The 18,975-nt window shown below is 44.6% G+C and overlaps 1 protein-coding gene across 1 annotated transcript; it reads right to left on the reverse strand.

Moving 5' to 3' along the window:
- Positions 1 to 13,501: 13,501 nt before the first annotated feature.
- On the reverse strand, positions 13,502 to 18,101 carry LOC133147256 (uncharacterized protein K02A2.6-like). The gene has a single exon (XM_061271248.1). It carries the CDS (start codon positions 17,722 to 17,724, stop codon positions 13,729 to 13,731), a length of 3,996 nt encoding a protein of 1,331 aa, XP_061127232.1. The 5' UTR covers positions 17,725 to 18,101; the 3' UTR covers positions 13,502 to 13,728.
- Between the last annotated feature and the right edge of the window lie 874 nt (positions 18,102 to 18,975).

An 18,975-nucleotide genomic window follows, 5' to 3' on the forward strand; every position in this document is an offset into this window, starting at 1 on the left:
GGTGCTTTAGAGTGCCGAGTTTATTACTGCGCATTAAGAAATGACCACCTCCAACGTTTGGTTTATGTTTTATAAGCATTTTTAATTTTATTGCTTAAATCGCATTTTCTCGGCGAGCTGAGCACTTTTTCTGAATTGTGCCGCTCCCGTCACTCTGGTTAGGTTGGCATCGAAAAAAACGCTCTCGGGTGCTTTAGAGTGCCGAGTTATTCACTGCGCACGAAGAAATGACCACCTCCAACGTTTGGCTTATGTTTTATAAGCATTTTTAATGTTATTGCTTAAATCGCATTTTGTCGGCGAGCTGAGCGCTTTTTCTGAATTGTGCCGCTCCCGTCACTCTGGTTAGGTTGGCATCGAAAAAACGCTCTCGGGTGCTTTAGAGTGCCGAGTTTATTACTGCGCATTAAGAAATGACCACCTCCAACGTTTGGTTTATGTTTTATAAGCATTTTTAATTTTATTGCTTAAATCGCATTTTCTCGGCGAGCTGAGCACTTTTTCTGAATTGTGCCGCTCCCGTCACTCTGGTTAGGTTGGCATCGAAAAAAACGCTCTCGGGTGCTTTAGAGTGCCGAGTTTATTACTGCGCATTAAGAAATGACCACCTCCAACGTTTGGTTTATGTTTTATAAGCATTTTTAATTTTATTGCTTAAATCGCATTTTCTCGGCGAGCTGAGCACTTTTTCTGAATTGTGCCGCTCCCGTCACTCTGGTTAGGTTGGCATCGAAAAAAACGCTCTCGGGTGCTTTAGAGTGCCGAGTTATTCACTGCGCATGAAGAAATGACCACCTCCAACGTTTGGTTTATGTTTTATAAGCATTTTTAATTTTATTGCTTAAATCGCATTTTCTCGGCGAGCTGAGCACTTTTTCTGAATTGTGCCGCTCCCGTCACTCTGGTTAGGTTGGCATCGAAAAAAACGCTCTCGGGTGCTTTAGAGTGCCGAGTTTATCACTGCGCATGAAGAAATGACCACCTCCAACGTTTGGTTTATGTTTTATAAGCATTTTTAATTTTATTGCTTAAATCGCATTTTCTCGGCGAGCTGAGCGCTTTTTCTGAATTGTGCCGCTCCCGTCACTCTGGTTAGGTTGGCATCGAAAAAAACGCTCTCGGGTGCTTTAGAGTGCCGAGTTATTCACTGCGCATGAAGAAATGACCACCTCCAACGTTTGGTTTATGTTTAATAAGCATTTTTAATTTTATTGCTTAAATCGCATTTTCTCGGCGAGCTGAGCGCTTTTTCTGAATTGTGCCGCTCCCGTCACTCTGGTTAGGTTGGCATCGAAAAAACGCTCTCGGGTGCTTTAGAGTGCCGAGTTATTCACTGCGCATGAAGAAATGACCACCTCCAACGTTTGGTTTATGTTTTATAAGCATTTTTAATTTTATTGCTTAAATCGCATTTTCTCGGCGAGCTGAGCACTTTTTCTGAATTGTGCCGCTCCCGTCACTCTGGTTAGGTTGGCATCGAAAAAACCGCTCTCGGGTGCTTTAGAGTGCCGAGTTTATCACTGCGCATGAAGAAATGACCACCTCCAACGTTTGGTTTATGTTTAATAAGCATTTTTAATTGTATTGCTTAAATCGCATTTTCTCGGCGAGCTGAGCACTTTTTCTGAATTGTGCCGCTCCCGTCACTCTGGTTAGGTTGGCATCGAAAAAAACGCTCACGGGCGCTTTAGAGTGCCGAGTTTATTACTGCGCATTAAGAAATGACCACCTCCAACGTTTGGTTTATGTTTTATAAGCATTTTTAATTTTATTGCTTAAATCGCATTTTCTCGGCGAGCTGAGCACTTTTTCTGAATTGTGCCGCTCCCGTCACTCTGGTTAGGTTGGCATCGAAAAAAACGCTCTCGGGTGCTTTAGAGTGCCGAGTTATTCACTGCGCATGAAGAAATGACCACCTCCAACGTTTGGTTTATGTTTTATAAGCATTTTTAATTTTATTGCTTAAATCGCATTTTCTCGGCGAGCTGAGCACTTTTTCTGAATTGTGCCGCTCCCGTCACTCTGGTTAGGTTGGCATCGAAAAAAACGCTCTCGGGTGCTTTAGAGTGCCGAGTTTATCACTGCGCATAAAAAATGACCACCTCCAACGTTTGGTTTATGTTTTATAAGCATTTTTAATTTTATTGCTTAAATCGCATTTTCTCGGCGAGCTGAGCGCTTTTTCTGAATTGTGCCGCTCCCGTCACTCTGGTTAGGTTGGCATCGAAAAAAACGCTCTCGGGTGCTTTAGAGTGCCGAGTTTATCACTGCGCATGAAGAAATGACCACCTCCAACGTTTGGTTTATGTTTTATAAGCATTTTTAATTTTATTGCTTAAATCGCATTTTCTCGGCGAGCTGAGCGCTTTTTCTGAATTGTGCCGCTCCCGTAACTCTGGTTAGGTTGGCATCGAAAAAAACGCTCTCGGGTGCTTTAGAGTGCCGAGTTTATCACTGCGCATGAAGAAATGACCACTTCCAACGTTTGGTTTATGTTTTATAAGCATTTTTAATTTTATTGCTTAAATCGCATTTTCTCGGCGAGCTGAGCACTTTTTCTGAATTGTGCCGCTCCCGTCACTCTGGTTAGGTTGGCATCGAAAAAAACGCTCTCGGGTGCTTTAGAGTGCCGAGTTTATTACTGCGCATTAAGAAATGACCACCTCCAACGTTTGGTTTATGTTTTATAAGCATTTTTAATTTTATTGCTTAAATCGCATTTTCTCGGCGAGCTGAGCACTTTTTCTGAATTGTGCCGCTCCCGTCACTCTGGTTAGGTTGGCATCGAAAAAAACGCTCTCGGGTGCTTTAGAGTGCCGAGTTATTCACTGCGCATGAAGAAATGACCACCTCCAACGTTTGGTTTATGTTTTATAAGCATTTTTAATTTTATTGCTTAAATCGCATTTTCTCGGCGAGCTGAGCACTTTTTCTGAATTGTGCCGCTCCCGTCACTCTGGTTAGGTTGGCATCGAAAAAAACGCTCTCGGGTGCTTCAGAGTGCCGAGTTTATCACTGCGCATGAAGAAATGACCACCTCCAACGTTTGGTTTATGTTTTATAAGCATTTTTAATTTTATTGCTTAAATCGCATTTTCTCGGCGAGCTGAGCGCTTTTTCTGAATTGTGCCGCTCCCGTCACTCTGGTTAGGTTGGCATCGAAAAAAACGCTCTCGGGTGCTTTAGAGTGCCGAGTTATTCACTGCGCATGAAGAAATGACCACCTCCAACGTTTGGTTTATGTTTAATAAGCATTTTTAATTTTATTGCTTAAATCGCATTTTCTCGGCGAGCTGGGCGCTTTTTCTGAATTGTGCCGCTCCCGTCACTCTGGTTAGGTTGGCATCGAAAAAAACGCTCTCGGGTGCTTTAGACTGCCGAGTTATTCACTGCGCATGAAGAAATGACCACCTCCAACGTTTGGTTTATGTTTAATAAGCATTTTTAATTTTATTGCTTAAATCGCATTTTCTCGGCGAGCTGAGCACTTTTTCTGAATTGTGCCGCTCCCGTCACTCTGGTTAGGTTGGCATCGAAAAAAACGCTCTCGGGTGCTTTAGAGTGCCGAGTTTATTACTGCGCATTAAGAAATGACCACCTCCAACGTTTGGTTTATGTTTTATAAGCATTTTTAATTTTATTGCTTAAATCGCATTTTCTCGGCGAGCTGAGCACTTTTTCTGAATTGTGCCGCTCCCGTCACTCTGGTTAGGTTGGCATCGAAAAAAAGGCTCTCGGGTGCTTTAGAGTGCCGAGTTATTCACTGCGCACGAAAAAATGACCACCTCCAACGTTTGGTTTATGTTTTATAAGCATTTTTAAATTTATTGCTTAAATCGCATTTTCTCGGCGAGCTGAGCGCTTTTTCTGAATTGTGCCGCTCCCGTCACTCTGGTTAGGTTGGCATCGAAAAAAAACGCTCTCGGGTGCTTTAGAGTGCCGAGTTATTCACTGCGCATGAAGAAATGACCACCTCCAACGTTTGGTTTATGTTTTATAAGCATTTTTAGTTTTATTGCTTAAATCGCATTTTCTCGGCGAGCTGAGCACTTTTTCTGAATTGTGCCGCTCCCGTCACTCTGGTTAGGTTGGCATCGAAAAAAACGCTCTCGGGTGCTTTAGAGTGCCAAGTTTATTACTGCGCATTAAGAAATGACCACCTCCAACGTTTGGTTTATGTTTTATAAGCATTTTTAATTTTATTGCTTAAATCGCATTTTCTCGGCGAGCTGAGCACTTTTTCTGAATTGTGCCGCTCCCGTCACTCTGGTTAGGTTGGCATCGAAAAAAACGCTCTCGGGTGCTTTAGAGTGCCGAGTTATTCACTGCGCATGAAGAAATGACCACCTCCAACGTTTGGTTTATGTTTTATAAGCATTTTTAATTTTATTGCTTAAATCGCATTTTCTCGGCGAGCTGAGCGCTTTTTCTGAATTGTGCCGCTCCCGTCACTCTGGTTAGGTTGGCATCGAAAAAAACGCTCTCGGGTGCTTTAGAGTCCCGAGTTATTCACTGCGCATGAAGAAATGACCACCTCCAACGTTTGGTTTATGTTTAATAAGCATTTTTAATTTTATTGCTTAAATCGCATTTTCTCGGCGAGCTGAGCACTTTTTCTGAATTGTGCCGCTCCCGTCACTCTGGTTAGGTTGGCATCGAAAAAAACGCTCTCGGGTGCTTTAGAGTGCCGAGTTTATTACTGCGCATTAAGAAATGACCACCTCCAACGTTTGGTTTATGTTTTATAAGCATTTTTAATTTTATTGCTTAAATCGCATTTTCTCGGCGAGCTGAGCACTTTTTCTGAATTGTGCCGCTCCCGTCACTCTGGTTAGGTTGGCATCGAAAAAAACGCTCTCGGGTGCTTTAGAGTGCCGAGTTATTCACTGCGCATGAAGAAATGACCACCTCCAACGTTTGGTTTATGTTTAATAAGCATTTTTAATTTTATTGCTTAAATCGCATTTTCTCGGCGAGCTGAGCGCTTTTTCTGAATTGTGCCGCTCCCGTCACTCTGGTTAGGTTGGCATCGAAAAAAACGCTCTCGGGTGCTTTAGAAAGCCGAGTTTATTACTGCGCATTAAGAAATGACCACCTCCAACGTTTGGTTTATGTTTTATAAGCATTTTTAATTTTATTGCTTAAATCGCATTTTCTCGGCGAGCTGAGCACTTTTACTTAATTGTGCCGCTCCCGTCACTCTGGTTAGGTTGGCATCGAAAAAAACGCTCTCGGGTGCTTTAGAGTGCCGAGTTTATCACTGCGCATGAAGAAATGACCACCTCCAACGTTTGGTTTATGTTTTATAAGCATTTTTAATTTTATTGCTTAAATCGCATTTTCTCGGCGAGCTGAGTGCTTTTTCTGAATTGTGCCGCTCCCGTCACTCTGGTTAGGTTGGCATCGAAAAAAACGCTCTCGGGTGCTTTAGAGTGCCGAGTTTATCACTGCGCATGAAGAAATGACCACCTCCAACGTTTGGTTTATGTTTTATAAGCATTTTTAAATGTATTGCTTAAATCGCATTTTCTCGGCGAGCTGAGCGCTTTTTCTGAATTGTGCCGCTCCCGTCACTCTGGTTAGGTTGGCATCGAAAAAAACGCTCTCGGGTGCTTTAGAGTGCCGAGTTATTCACTGCGCATGAAGAAATGACCACCTCCAACGTTTGGTTTATGTTTTATAAGCATTTTTAGTTTTATTGCTTAAATCGCATTTTCTCGGCGAGCTGAGCACTTTTTCTGAATTGTGCCGCTCCCGTCACTCTGGTTAGGTTGGCATCGAAAAAAACGCTCTCGGGTGCTTTAGAGTGCCGAGTTTATCACTGCGCATGAAGAAATGACCACCTCCAACGTTTGGTTTATGTTTAATAAGCATTTTTAATTTTATTGCTTAAATCGCATTTTCTCGGCGAGCTGAGCACTTTTTCTGAATTGTGCCGCTCCCGTCACTCTGGTTAGGTTGGCATCGAAAAAAACGCTCTCGGGTGCTTTAGAGTGCCGACTTTATCACTGCGCATGAAGAAATGACCACCTCCAACGTTTGGTTTATGTTTTATAAGCATTTTTAATTTTATTGCTTAAATCGCATTTTCTCCGCGAGCTGAGCACTTTTTCTGAATTGTGCCGCTCCCGTCACTCTGGTTAGGTTGGCATCGAAAAAAACGCTCTCGGGTGCTTTAGAGTGCCGAGTTATTCACTGCGCATGAAGAAATGACCACCTCCAACGTTTGGTTTATGTTTAATAAGCATTTTTAATTTTATTGCTTAAATCGCATTTTCTCGGCGAGCTGAGCACTTTTTCTGAATTGTGCCGCTCCCGTCACTCTGGTTAGGTTGGCATCGAAAAAAACGCTCTCGGGTGCTTTAGAGTGCCGAGTTTATTACTGCGCATTAAGAAATGACCACCTCCAACGTTTGGTTTATGTTTTATAAGCATTTTTAATTTTATTGCTTAAATCGCATTTTCTCGGCGAGCTGAGCACTTTTTCTGAATTGTGCCGCTCCCGTCACTCTGGTTAGGTTGGCATCGAAAAAAACGCTCTCGGGTGCTTTAGAGTGCCGAGCTATTCACTGCGCACGAAGAAATGACCACCTCCAACGTTTGGTTTATGTTTTATAAGCATTTTTAATTTTATTGCTTAAATCGCATTTTCTCGGCGAGCTGAGCGCTTTTTCTGAATTGTGCCGCTCCCGTCACTCTGGTTAGGTTGGCATCGAAAAAAACGCTCTCGGGTGCTTTAGAGTGCCGAGTTTATTACTGCGCATTAAGAAATGACCACCTCCAACGTTTGGTTTATGTTTTATAAGCATTTTTAATTTTATTGCTTAAATCGCATTTTCTCGGCGAGCTGAGCGCTTTTTCTGAATTGTGCTGCTCCCGTCACTCTGGTTAGGTTGGCATCGAAAAAAACGCTCTCGGGTGCTTTAGAGTGCCGAGTTTATCACTGCGCATGAAGAAATGACCACCTCCAACGTTTGGTTTATGTTTTATAAGCATTTTTAGTTTTATTGCTTAAATCGCATTTTCTCGGCGAGCTGAGCGCTTTTTCTGAATTGTGCCGCTCCCGTCACTCTGGTTAGGTTGGCATCGAAAAAAACGCTCTCGGGTGCTTTAGAGTGCCGAGTTTATTACTGCGCATTAAGAAATGACCACCTCCAACGTTTGGTTTATGTTTTATAAGCATTTTTAATTTTATTGCTTAAATCGCATTTTCTCGGCGAGCTGAGCACTTTTACTTAATTGTGCCGCTCCCGTCACTCTGGTTAGGTTGGCATCGAAAAAAACGCTCTCGGGTGCTTTAGAGTGCCGAGTTTATCACTGCGCATGAAGAAATGACCACCTCCAACGTTTGGTTTATGTTTTATAAGCATTTTTAATTTTATTGCTTAAATCGCATTTTCTCGGCGAGCTGAGTGCTTTTTCTGAATTGTGCCGCTCCCGTCACTCTGGTTAGGTTGGCATCGAAAAAAACGCTCTCGGGTGCTTTAGAGTGCCGAGTTTATCACTGCGCATGAAGAAATGACCACCTCCAACGTTTGGTTTATGTTTTATAAGCATTTTTAAATTTATTGCTTAAATCGCATTTTCTCGGCGAGCTGAGCGCTTTTTCTGAATTGTGCCGCTCCCGTCACTCTGGTTAGGTTGGCATCGAAAAAAACGCTCTCGGGTGCTTTAGAGTGCCGAGTTATTCACTGCGCATGAAGAAATGACCACCTCCAACGTTTGGTTTATGTTTTATAAGCATTTTTAGTTTTATTGCTTAAATCGCATTTTCTCGGCGAGCTGAGCACTTTTTCTGAATTGTGCCGCTCCCGTCACTCTGGTTAGGTTGGCATCGAAAAAAACGCTCTCGGGTGCTTTAGAGTGCCGAGTTTATCACTGCGCATGAAGAAATGACCACCTCCAACGTTTGGTTTATGTTTAATAAGCATTTTTAATTTTATTGCTTAAATCGCATTTTCTCGGCGAGCTGAGCACTTTTTCTGAATTGTGCCGCTCCCGTCACTCTGGTTAGGTTGGCATCGAAAAAAACGCTCTCGGGTGCTTTAGAGTGCCGACTTTATCACTGCGCATGAAGAAATGACCACCTCCAACGTTTGGTTTATGTTTTATAAGCATTTTTAATTTTATTGCTTAAATCGCATTTTCTCCGCGAGCTGAGCACTTTTTCTGAATTGTGCCGCTCCCGTCACTCTGGTTAGGTTGGCATCGAAAAAAACGCTCTCGGGTGCTTTAGAGTGCCGAGTTATTCACTGCGCATGAAGAAATGACCACCTCCAACGTTTGGTTTATGTTTAATAAGCATTTTTAATTTTATTGCTTAAATCGCATTTTCTCGGCGAGCTGAGCACTTTTTCTGAATTGTGCCGCTCCCGTCACTCTGGTTAGGTTGGCATCGAAAAAAACGCTCTCGGGTGCTTTAGAGTGCCGAGTTTATTACTGCGCATTAAGAAATGACCACCTCCAACGTTTGGTTTATGTTTTATAAGCATTTTTAATTTTATTGCTTAAATCGCATTTTCTCGGCGAGCTGAGCACTTTTTCTGAATTGTGCCGCTCCCGTCACTCTGGTTAGGTTGGCATCGAAAAAAACGCTCTCGGGTGCTTTAGAGTGCCGAGTTATTCACTGCGCACGAAGAAATGACCACCTCCAACGTTTGGTTTATGTTTTATAAGCATTTTTAATTTTATTGCTTAAATCGCATTTTCTCGGCGAGCTGAGCGCTTTTTCTGAATTGTGCCGCTCCCGTCACTCTGGTTAGGTTGGCATCGAAAAAAACGCTCTCGGGTGCTTTAGAGTGCCGAGTTTATCACTGCGCATGAAGAAATGACCACCTCCAACGTTTGGTTTATGTTTTATAAGCATTTTTAGTTTTATTGCTTAAATCGCATTTTCTCGGCGAGCTGAGCGCTTTTTCTGAATTGTGCCGCTCCCGTCACTCTGGTTAGGTTGGCATCGAAAAAAACGCTCTCGGGTGCTTTAGAGTGCCGAGTTTATTACTGCGCATTAAGAAATGACCACCTCCAACGTTTGGTTTATGTTTTATAAGCATTTTTAATTTTATTGCTTAAATCGCATTTTCTCGGCGAGCTGAGCACTTTTACTTAATTGTGCCGCTCCCGTCACTCTGGTTAGGTTGGCATCGAAAAAAACGCTCTCGGGTGCTTTAGAGTGCCGAGTTTATCACTGCGCATGAAGAAATGACCACCTCCAACGTTTGGTTTATGTTTTATAAGCATTTTTAATTTTATTGCTTAAATCGCATTTTCTCGGCGAGCTGAGTGCTTTTTCTGAATTGTGCCGCTCCCGTCACTCTGGTTAGGTTGGCATCGAAAAAAACGCTCTCGGGTGCTTTAGAGTGCCGAGTTTATCACTGCGCATGAAGAAATGACCACCTCCAACGTTTGGTTTATGTTTTATAAGCATTTTTAAATTTATTGCTTAAATCGCATTTTCTCGGCGAGCTGAGCGCTTTTTCTGAATTGTGCCGCTCCCGTCACTCTGGTTAGGTTGGCATCGAAAAAAACGCTCTCGGGTGCTTTAGAGTGCCGAGTTATTCACTGCGCATGAAGAAATGACCACCTCCAACGTTTGGTTTATGTTTTATAAGCATTTTTAGTTTTATTGCTTAAATCGCATTTTCTCGGCGAGCTGAGCACTTTTTCTGAATTGTGCCGCTCCCGTCACTCTGGTTAGGTTGGCATCGAAAAAAACGCTCTCGGGTGCTTTAGAGTGCCGAGTTTATCACTGCGCATGAAGAAATGACCACCTCCAACGTTTGGTTTATGTTTAATAAGCATTTTTAATTTTATTGCTTAAATCGCATTTTCTCGGCGAGCTGAGCACTTTTTCTGAATTGTGCCGCTCCCGTCACTCTGGTTAGGTTGGCATCGAAAAAAACGCTCTCGGGTGCTTTAGAGTGCCGACTTTATCACTGCGCATGAAGAAATGACCACCTCCAACGTTTGGTTTATGTTTTATAAGCATTTTTAATTTTATTGCTTAAATCGCATTTTCTCCGCGAGCTGAGCACTTTTTCTGAATTGTGCCGCTCCCGTCACTCTGGTTAGGTTGGCATCGAAAAAAACGCTCTCGGGTGCTTTAGAGTGCCGAGTTATTCACTGCGCATGAAGAAATGACCACCTCCAACGTTTGGTTTATGTTTAATAAGCATTTTTAATTTTATTGCTTAAATCGCATTTTCTCGGCGAGCTGAGCACTTTTTCTGAATTGTGCCGCTCCCGTCACTCTGGTTAGGTTGGCATCGAAAAAAACGCTCTCGGGTGCTTTAGAGTGCCGAGTTTATTACTGCGCATTAAGAAATGACCACCTCCAACGTTTGGTTTATGTTTTATAAGCATTTTTAATTTTATTGCTTAAATCGCATTTTCTCGGCGAGCTGAGCACTTTTTCTGAATTGTGCCGCTCCCGTCACTCTGGTTAGGTTGGCATCGAAAAAAACGCTCTCGGGTGCTTTAGAGTGCCGAGTTATTCACTGCGCACGAAGAAATGACCACCTCCAACGTTTGGTTTATGTTTCATAAGCATTTTTAATTTTATTGCTTAAATCGCATTTTCTCGGCGAGCTGAGCGCTTTTTCTGAATTGTGCCGCTCCCGTCACTCTGGTTAGGTTGGCATCGAAAAAAACGCTCTCGGGTGCTTTAGAGTGCCGAGTTTATTACTGCGCATTAAGAAATGACCACCTCCAACGTTTGGTTTATGTTTTATAAGCATTTTTAATTTTATTTCTTAAATCGCATTTTCTCGGCGAGCTGAGCGCTTTTTCTGAATTGTGCCGCTCCCGTCACTCTGGTTAGGTTGGCATCGAAAAAAACGCTCTCGGGTGCTTTAGAGTGCCGAGTTTATCACTGCGCATGAAGAAATGACCACCTCCAACGTTTGGTTTATGTTTTATAAGCATTTTTAATTTTATTGCTTAAATCGCATTTTCTCGGCGAGCTGAGCGCTTTTTCTGAATTGTGCTGCTCCCGTCACTCTGGTTAGGTTGGCATCGAAAAAAACGCTCTCGGGTGCTTCAGAGTGCCGAGTTTATCACTGCGCATGAAGAAATGACCACCTCCAACGTTTGGTTTATGTTTTATAAGCATTTTTAATTTTATTGCTTAAATCGCATTTTCTCGGCGAGCTGAGCGCTTTTTCTGAATTGTGCCGCTCCCGTCACTCTGGTTAGGTTGGCATCGAAAAAAACGCTCTCGGGTGCTTTAGAGTGCCGAGTTATTCACTGCGCATGAAGAAATGACCACCTCCAACGTTTGGTTTATGTTTAATAAGCATTTTTAATTTTATTGCTTAAATCGCATTTTCTCGGCGAGCTGAGCACTTTTTCTGAATTGTGCCGCTCCCGTCACTCTGGTTAGGTCTGCATCGAAAAAAACGCTCTCGGGTGCTTTAGAGTGCCGAGTTTATTACTGCGCATTAAGAAATGACCACCTCCAACGTTTGGTTTATGTTTTATAAGCATTTTTAATTTTATTGCTTAAATCGCATTTTCTCGGCGAGCTGAGCACTTTTTCTGAATTGTGCCGCTCCCGTCACTCTGGTTAGGTTGGCATCGAAAAAAACGCTCTCGGGTGCTTTAGAGTGCCGAGTTTATCACTGCGCATGAAGAAATGACCACCTCCAACGTTTGGTTTATGTTTTATAAGCATTTTTAATTTTATTGCTTAAATCGCATTTTCTCGGCGAGCTGAGCGCTTTTTCTGAATTGTGCCGCTCCCGTCACTCTGGTTAGGTTGGCATCGAAAAAAACGCTCTCGGGTGCTTTAGAGTGCCGAGTTATTCACTGCGCATGAAGAAATGACCACCTCCAACGTTTGGTTTATGTTTAATAAGCATTTTTAATTTTATTGCTTAAATCGCATTTTCTCGGCGAGCTGAGCACTTTTTCTGAATCGTGCCGCTCCCGTCACTCTGGTTAGGTTGGCATCGAAAAAAACGCTCTCGGGTGCTTTAGAGTGCCGAGTTTATTACTGCGCATTAAGAAATGACCACCTCCAACGTTTGGTTTATGTTTTATAAGCATTTTTAATTTTATTGCTTAAATCGCATTTTCTCGGCGAGCTGAGCACTTTTTCTGAATTGTGCCGCTCCCGTCACTCTGGTTAGGTTGGCATCGAAAAAAACGCTCTCGGGTGCTTTAGAGTGCCGAGTTATTCACTGCGCATGAAGAAATGACCACCTCCAACGTTTGGTTTATGTTTAATAAGCATTTTTAACTTTATTGCTTAAATCGCATTTTCTCGGCGAGCTGAGCACTTTTTCTGAATTGTGCCGCTCCCGTCACTCTGGTTAGGTTGGCATCGAAAAAAACGCTCTCGGGTGCTTTAGAGTGCCGAGTTTATCACTGCACATGAAGAAATGACCACCTCCAACGTTTGGTTTATGTTTTATAAGCATTTTTAATTTTATTGCTTAAATCACATTTTCTCGGCGAGATGAGCGCTTTTTCTGAATTGTGCCGCTCCCGTCACTCTGGTTAGGTTGGCATCAAAAAAAACGCTCTCGGGTGCTTTAGAGTGCCGAGTTATTCACTGCGCATGAAGAAATGACCACCTCCAACGTTTGGTTTATGTTTAATAAGCATTTTTAATTTTATTGCTTAAATCGCATTTTCTCGGCGAGCTGAGCACTTTTTCTGAATTGTGCCGCCCCCGTCACTCTGGTTAGGTTGGCATCGAAAAAAACGCTCTCGGGTGCTTTAGTGTGCCGAGTTTATTACTGCGCATTAAGAAATGACCACCTCCAACGTTTGGTTTATGTTTTATAAGCATTTTTAATTTTATTGCTTAAATCGCATTTTCTCGGCGAGCTGAGCACTTTTTCTGAATTGTGCCGCTCCCGTCACTCTGGTTAGGTTGGCATCGAAAAAAACGCTCTCGGGTGCTTTAGAGTGCCGAGTTATTCACTGCGCATGAAGAAATGACCACCTCCAACGTTTGGTTTATGTTTAATAAGCATTTTTAATTTTATTGCTTAAATCGCATTTTCTCGGCGAGCTGAGCACTTTTTCTGAATTGTGCCGCTCCCGTCACTCTGGTTAGGTTGGCATCGAAAAAAACGCTCTCGGGTGCTTTAGAGTGCCGAGTTTATCACTGTGCATGAAGAAATGACCACCTCCAACGTTTGGTTTATGTTTTATAAGCATTTTTAATTTTATTGCTTAAATCGCATTTTCTCGGCGAGCTGAGCGCTTTTTCTGAATTGTGCCGCTCCCGTCACTCTGGTTAGGTTGGCATCGAAAAAAACGCTCTCGGGTGCTTTAGAGTGCCGAGTTTATCACTGCGCATGAAGAAATGACCACCTCCAACGTTTGGTTTATGTTTTATAAGCATTTTTAATTTTATTGCTTAAATCGCATTTTCTCGGCGAGCTGAGCACTTTTTCTGAATTGTGCCGCTCCCGTCACTCTGGTTAGGTTGGTGTTATGTCCTTACTACTTTCCGGGTTCTGAGGTAGCAAGGAAGGTTCGGGCAACGACGTGATGAATACTGCTTTATTTCTTCAACACCGTCCGTTCACAGGCCGTACATCACAACACTAAACGTCCCCGAAGCTGCCCCTCCCACTCCCGGAGTTTTCCCCCTACGGAACATGCGTTAGCCCAAAATATACAACATCTCCTCCCCCCTTACAATGAACATGCATGAACAACACGGAATTACGCACCTAGAACTAAACATCCCCATAACTCGGGTCAACCGCGAACCTATAAGTCCAAGCGCGCAGGAGCTCGCCGCTCTCTGATAGGATATCTCCTATCTGGGGGCACAGGATCAGCTCCACGGTCGACCAATGGTGAACTTGTTGCAGGAGCTTCTGCAAAGGGAGAAGTCAGAGTCTCTGTCTCATGCGCATCCTCAGCTGGGACTGGTGGCGCGAGTGTGATTGAGTCCTGCACTTGGGAGGGTATGGGAACCGGCGTTTTGACGTGGGCAGAGCTATCAGGAAGATCTTTGAGGGACAGCTCTGCTGGCCCTAACTGAGTCTGCAGGAGTTGATCAACATGTCTTCTCCATACACCATCAGATGTTTGGACAGTATAAGATACTGGTCCCGTTTGCGCAATAACAGTGGCAGGAATCCACTTTGGTTCGCCACGGTAGTTCCTTGCCAACACAGAGTCTCCTGGCTTGAAAACTCTTCCTTTGCCCTCCTGTCCTCTGCACCTAACCTGTTTTTCCTGCTGACCTTGGACAATGTCCTTCACTGCTGAGGGCTTCAAGAGGTCAAACGTGGTGCGCAGGTCTCTCTTTAGCATCAGGCTAGCAGGAGATGTCTTGGTGGTGGCATGCGGACTGTTCCGATAGGTTAGTAAGAAGTGGTGCAATCTCTGATGTAGTGTTCCTTGTCCTTGTGATGTTTTCAAGGCATGCTTCATGGTTTGAACAAATCTCTCAGCAAGCCCATTTGTTGCGGGGTGGTAGGGGGCCGACTTAATGTGTTGGACACCGTTAGCTTGCAGGAACACTGCCATTTCTTGTGAGACAAATTGGGGTCCATTGTCAGAGACTAGCTGGGCAGGAGATCCAAACCGACTAAACAGTTCCCCTAACTTTTCGATAGTCTTTTCTGCAGTGGTTGATCTCATGATAGCCACCTCTGGCCATTTGCTGTGTGCATCCACAGCAATAAGGAACATCCTGTCCTCCACTGGTCCCGCAAAATCAATGTGCACCCGGTGCCATGGTCCTTGTGGGAATTCCCAGGGGTGAAGAGGCGCTAGTGGAGGATTGTTCCTGACTCGGTGGCATGATGGACAGCTTTTGGCCAACTCTTCAATTTGTTGATCCATGTTCGGCCACCAAAAATAGCTTCTCGCTATTTCTTTCATTCGGACTATTCCGCTGTGTCCCGAATGCAGTTGCTGCAGCACTTTTGAGCGAAGTGACCGTGGTATGACCACCCTCCTACCCCAGAGTAGACACCCAGACTGGACAGACAGTTGCAATCTCCTCCCGAGGAAAGGCTTCAGACTCGCATTATCGCCAGCAGATCGACCCTTAACGACAATGTCCACGACCGCAGATAACTCCGGGTCATTCCGAGTTTCCCTTTTTACCTGCACTGCAGAGACAGGTGCTCTCTCCACCTCCCTGAAGTAGAAAAGGTCCACCGTGTCCGACTCCGGCCTTGTGACAGGCAAGGGCAATCGGGACAAGCCATCCGCATTGCAGTGGAAGTCTGATTTTCGATACCTGATGTCATATGCATGCGCCGACAACAACAAAGCCCACCTCTGCAGTCGGCATGCAGCAAGAGACGGTATTCCAGTGTGCGGACCGAGGATGGTGGTGAGGGGCCGATGGTCCGTCAGGAGCGTAAACTTCCTCCCATATAAGTATTGATGGAATTTCCTAACTCCAAAAACAATGCTCAGTGCCTCTCGTTCCAGTTGAGCATAGTTAGACTCTGTTTTGTTCAATGTCCTCGATGCAAAAGCGATTGGCTTTTCCTCACCACCCGGCAGGACATGAGAGAGAATCGCCCCTACTCCGTAAGGAGAGGCGTCACAGGCGAGCTGCAGTGGAAGTGATGGGTTGAAGTGCGTCAGGACCTTGGACGTAGTCAGCGCTCCTTTAGCCTTTTCAAAAGCCTCCTGACAGCTGGCTGTCCACTTCCACGGTTTGTCTCGGCGTAACAGTTCGTGCAGGGGTTGAAGCAGTGATGACAGATTGGAGATGAAGCGTCCGTAATAGTTCAGCAGACCTAAGAAAGATCGTAGCTGGCTGATGTTTTGGGGTGGGGGCGCGTCCACGACAGCTGCCACTTTTGATGGTGCAGTGTGCAGTCCTTCTGCATCGATCACATGCCCCAGATATTCCACAGATGGCTTGAAGAAGTCACATTTGTCCTTACGGACTCTTAAGCCGTAGGCCTTCAGCCTTTGAAGGGTAGCATCCAAGTTGCGCAGGTGCTCGTCATCGGTAGATCCAGTGCACAGGATATCGTCAAGGTAGCACTGTACCCCAGGCAACCCACTAAGGATCTGATCCATCGCTCGCTGAAAAAGTGCCGGGGCTGACGTGATGCCGAACGGCAGTCTGCAGTATCTGAAGAGACCCTTGTGTGTGTTAATGGTCAACATTTCACGTGACTCTTTTTCTACATGCATTTGTAGGTAAGCCTGACTGAGATCTACCTTACTGAATTTTTGTCCCCCACTCAGTCCAGCAAACAAGTCATCAATTAGGGGAAGTGGATATTGCTCTGCTGCTAACACCGGGTTAAGTGTTACCTTGAAATCTCCACAGGTCCGAATTCCCCCATCTTTTTTTGGTACGGGAACGATGGGTGTGGCCCACTCACTGATGGTCACCGGCTCCAAAACCCCATTCTTGACCAGGGCGTCCAAGTCAGCTTCTACCTTGGATCGGATGGCGTATGGTACTGGTCTAGCTTTCATAAACACAGGCTTGCTACCAGGTTTGACATGTAACTTAACGGTTATATCTTTCATGCTGCCTAATTCATCACGGAAAACCTCTTCGTGTTTCTCGAGTATTTCTTGTAGCGGAGAGGAACGGTGTGACAGTTTCCTTATCGCTTGCCAGTCCAGCCGGATTCCCTGTAGCCATGTACGCCCCATTATGGCAGGATGATTTCCCTTGGTCACATAAAGGGGAAGCCTTTTTGTCCGCCCATGGTACTGAACAGTCACATCCGTCATCCCTTCCATGTGCACTCGATGTCCCGTATATGCCTTAAACACTGTGTCTGATGGACGTAGTGGAAGGTGCCTCATGAGTTTCCTGTAGATCTTGTGTGACACTAGTGATGCCTTTGATCCTGTGTCTATCTGCATTTTCACCACATGTCCCTCCAACTTGGGTACAGCCCAGTAGCCATCTGAGCTCTCACCTACATTCATCGCTCGTATAGTATTTACAGGCACTTCTTCCTCCGAAGAATCACTATTTCTTCCATCATCATGGCAAACGGTGCGCACATGCCTTTTTTGTTTATATTTCATATTGTCACTTCTGTTCCCAGCCCTTGAACTTTTGTCCATGTCCTGTTTACTTCGGCACGCCCGCTCTATGTGCCCTTTTTTTCCACAGTTACGACAGTCCATCTCTTTGCACCAGCACGTTGATGCAAGATGTCCAGATCTACCACAGCGAAAACATGGCCCTTGCGCGTTCGGTTTATCATTGTTGAGTTGGTGCACTCTTTCTGTAGCACTTAGTTGCTGGGCCTCCTTTTTCGCCATTTCCATTGTTACACTGATGTTAATGGCCTTCTCCAAAGTCAAGTCACTTTCTGTGAGTAATCTCTTCTGTGCTGCCTCGTTCCTAAGTCCACATACCAGCCTGTCTCTCAAAGTGTCATTTAACACATCCCGGAACTCACAGTGTTCAGCCAGCTTGCGTAGGCCCGCCACAAACTGGGTGACCGACTCGCCCTCTTCTTGGCTGCGTCTGTGAAATCGGAATCTTTCTGCGATTACCAGGGGTTTCGGTGAAAGATGGTTTGCCAGTACATCCACTATTTCTCGGTATGTTTTACTGCCGGGCTCTTCTGGTTGCAGTAGGTCACGTAGCAAGGTAAACGTTTTCGGCCCCATTACACTCAAAAACGTGGGCACCAGCTTCTCCTCCTTTATATCATTAGCCATGGCGAAGTAATCGAAACGCTCAGTATACGAGCCCCATCGTTCAACACTTTCGTCAAAGGGACCAATTGAGCCAATCATTCCGGCCATTACAAGTTCCTGTTTGTATGGCACTGCTTGCCCTACAGACGTCTCCCCTCAGCAGGCCACTCTTCTTTTTTTTCTTCGCCACACTACTCACGACGTTGCCACAGTCCACCAATCCACTCCACCCGTCGAGACGAATCCGGCCAACACGCGTCAGTCCAGACGTCCTCGTCGCCAGTTTTGTTATGTCCTTACTACTTTCCGGGTTCTGAGGTAGCAAGGAAGGTTCGGGCAACGACGTGATGAATACTGCTTTATTTCTTCAACACCGTCCGTTCACAGGCCGTACATCACAACACTAAACGTCCCCGAAGCTGCCCCTCCCACTCCCGGAGTTTTCCCCCTACGGAACATGCGTTAGCCCAAAATATACAACAGTTGGCATCGAAAAAAACGCTTTCGGGTGCTTTAGAGTGCCGAGTTATTCACTGCGCATGAAGAAATGACCACCTCCAACGTTTGGTTTATGTTTTATAAGCATTTTTAATTTTATTGCTTAAATCGCATTTTCTCGGCGAGCTGAGCACTTTTTCTGAATTGTGCCGCTCCCGTCACTCTGGTTAGGTTGGCATCGAAAAAAACGCTCTCGGGTGCTTTAGAGTGCCGAGTTTATCACTGCGCATGAAGAAATGACCACCTCCAACGTTTGGTTTATGTTTTATAAGCATTTTTAATTTTATTGCTTAAATCGCATTTTCTCGGCGAGCTGAGCACTTTTTCTGAATTGTGCCGCTCCCGTCACTCTGGTTAGGTTGGCATCGAAAAAAACGCTTTCGGGTGCTTTAGAGTGCCGAGTTATTCACTGCGCATGAAGAAATGACCACCTCCAACGTTTGGTTTATGTTTTATAAGCATTTTTAATTTTATTGCTTAAATCGCATTTTCTCGGCGAGCTGAGCACTTTTTCTGAATTGTGCCGCTCCCGTCACTCTGGTTAGGTTGGCATCGAAAAAAACGCTCTCGGGTGCTTTAGAGTGCCGAGTTTATCACTGCGCATGAAGAAATGACCACCTCCAACGTTTGGTTTATGTTTTATAAGCATTTTTAATTTTATTGCTTAAATCGCATTTTCTCGGCGAGCTGAGCACTTTTTCTGAATTGTGCCGCTCCCGTCACTCTGGTTAGGTTGGCATCGAAAAAAACGCTCTCGGGTGCTTTCGAGTGCCGAGTTATTCACTGCGCATGAAGAAATGACCACCTCCAACGTTTGGTTTATGTTTTATAAGCATTTTTAGTTTTATTGCTTAAATCGCA

This window comes from Syngnathus typhle, unplaced genomic scaffold (assembly GCF_033458585.1).
Source record: "Syngnathus typhle isolate RoL2023-S1 ecotype Sweden unplaced genomic scaffold, RoL_Styp_1.0 HiC_scaffold_38, whole genome shotgun sequence".
NCBI classification, from domain to species: Eukaryota; Metazoa; Chordata; class Actinopteri; order Syngnathiformes; family Syngnathidae; genus Syngnathus; species Syngnathus typhle.

Coding starts and splice junctions, on each gene's coding strand:
- LOC133147256 (XM_061271248.1), bottom strand. CDS start 17,724: ATGGCCGGAATGATTGGCTCAATTGGTCCCTTTGACGAAAGTGTTGAA.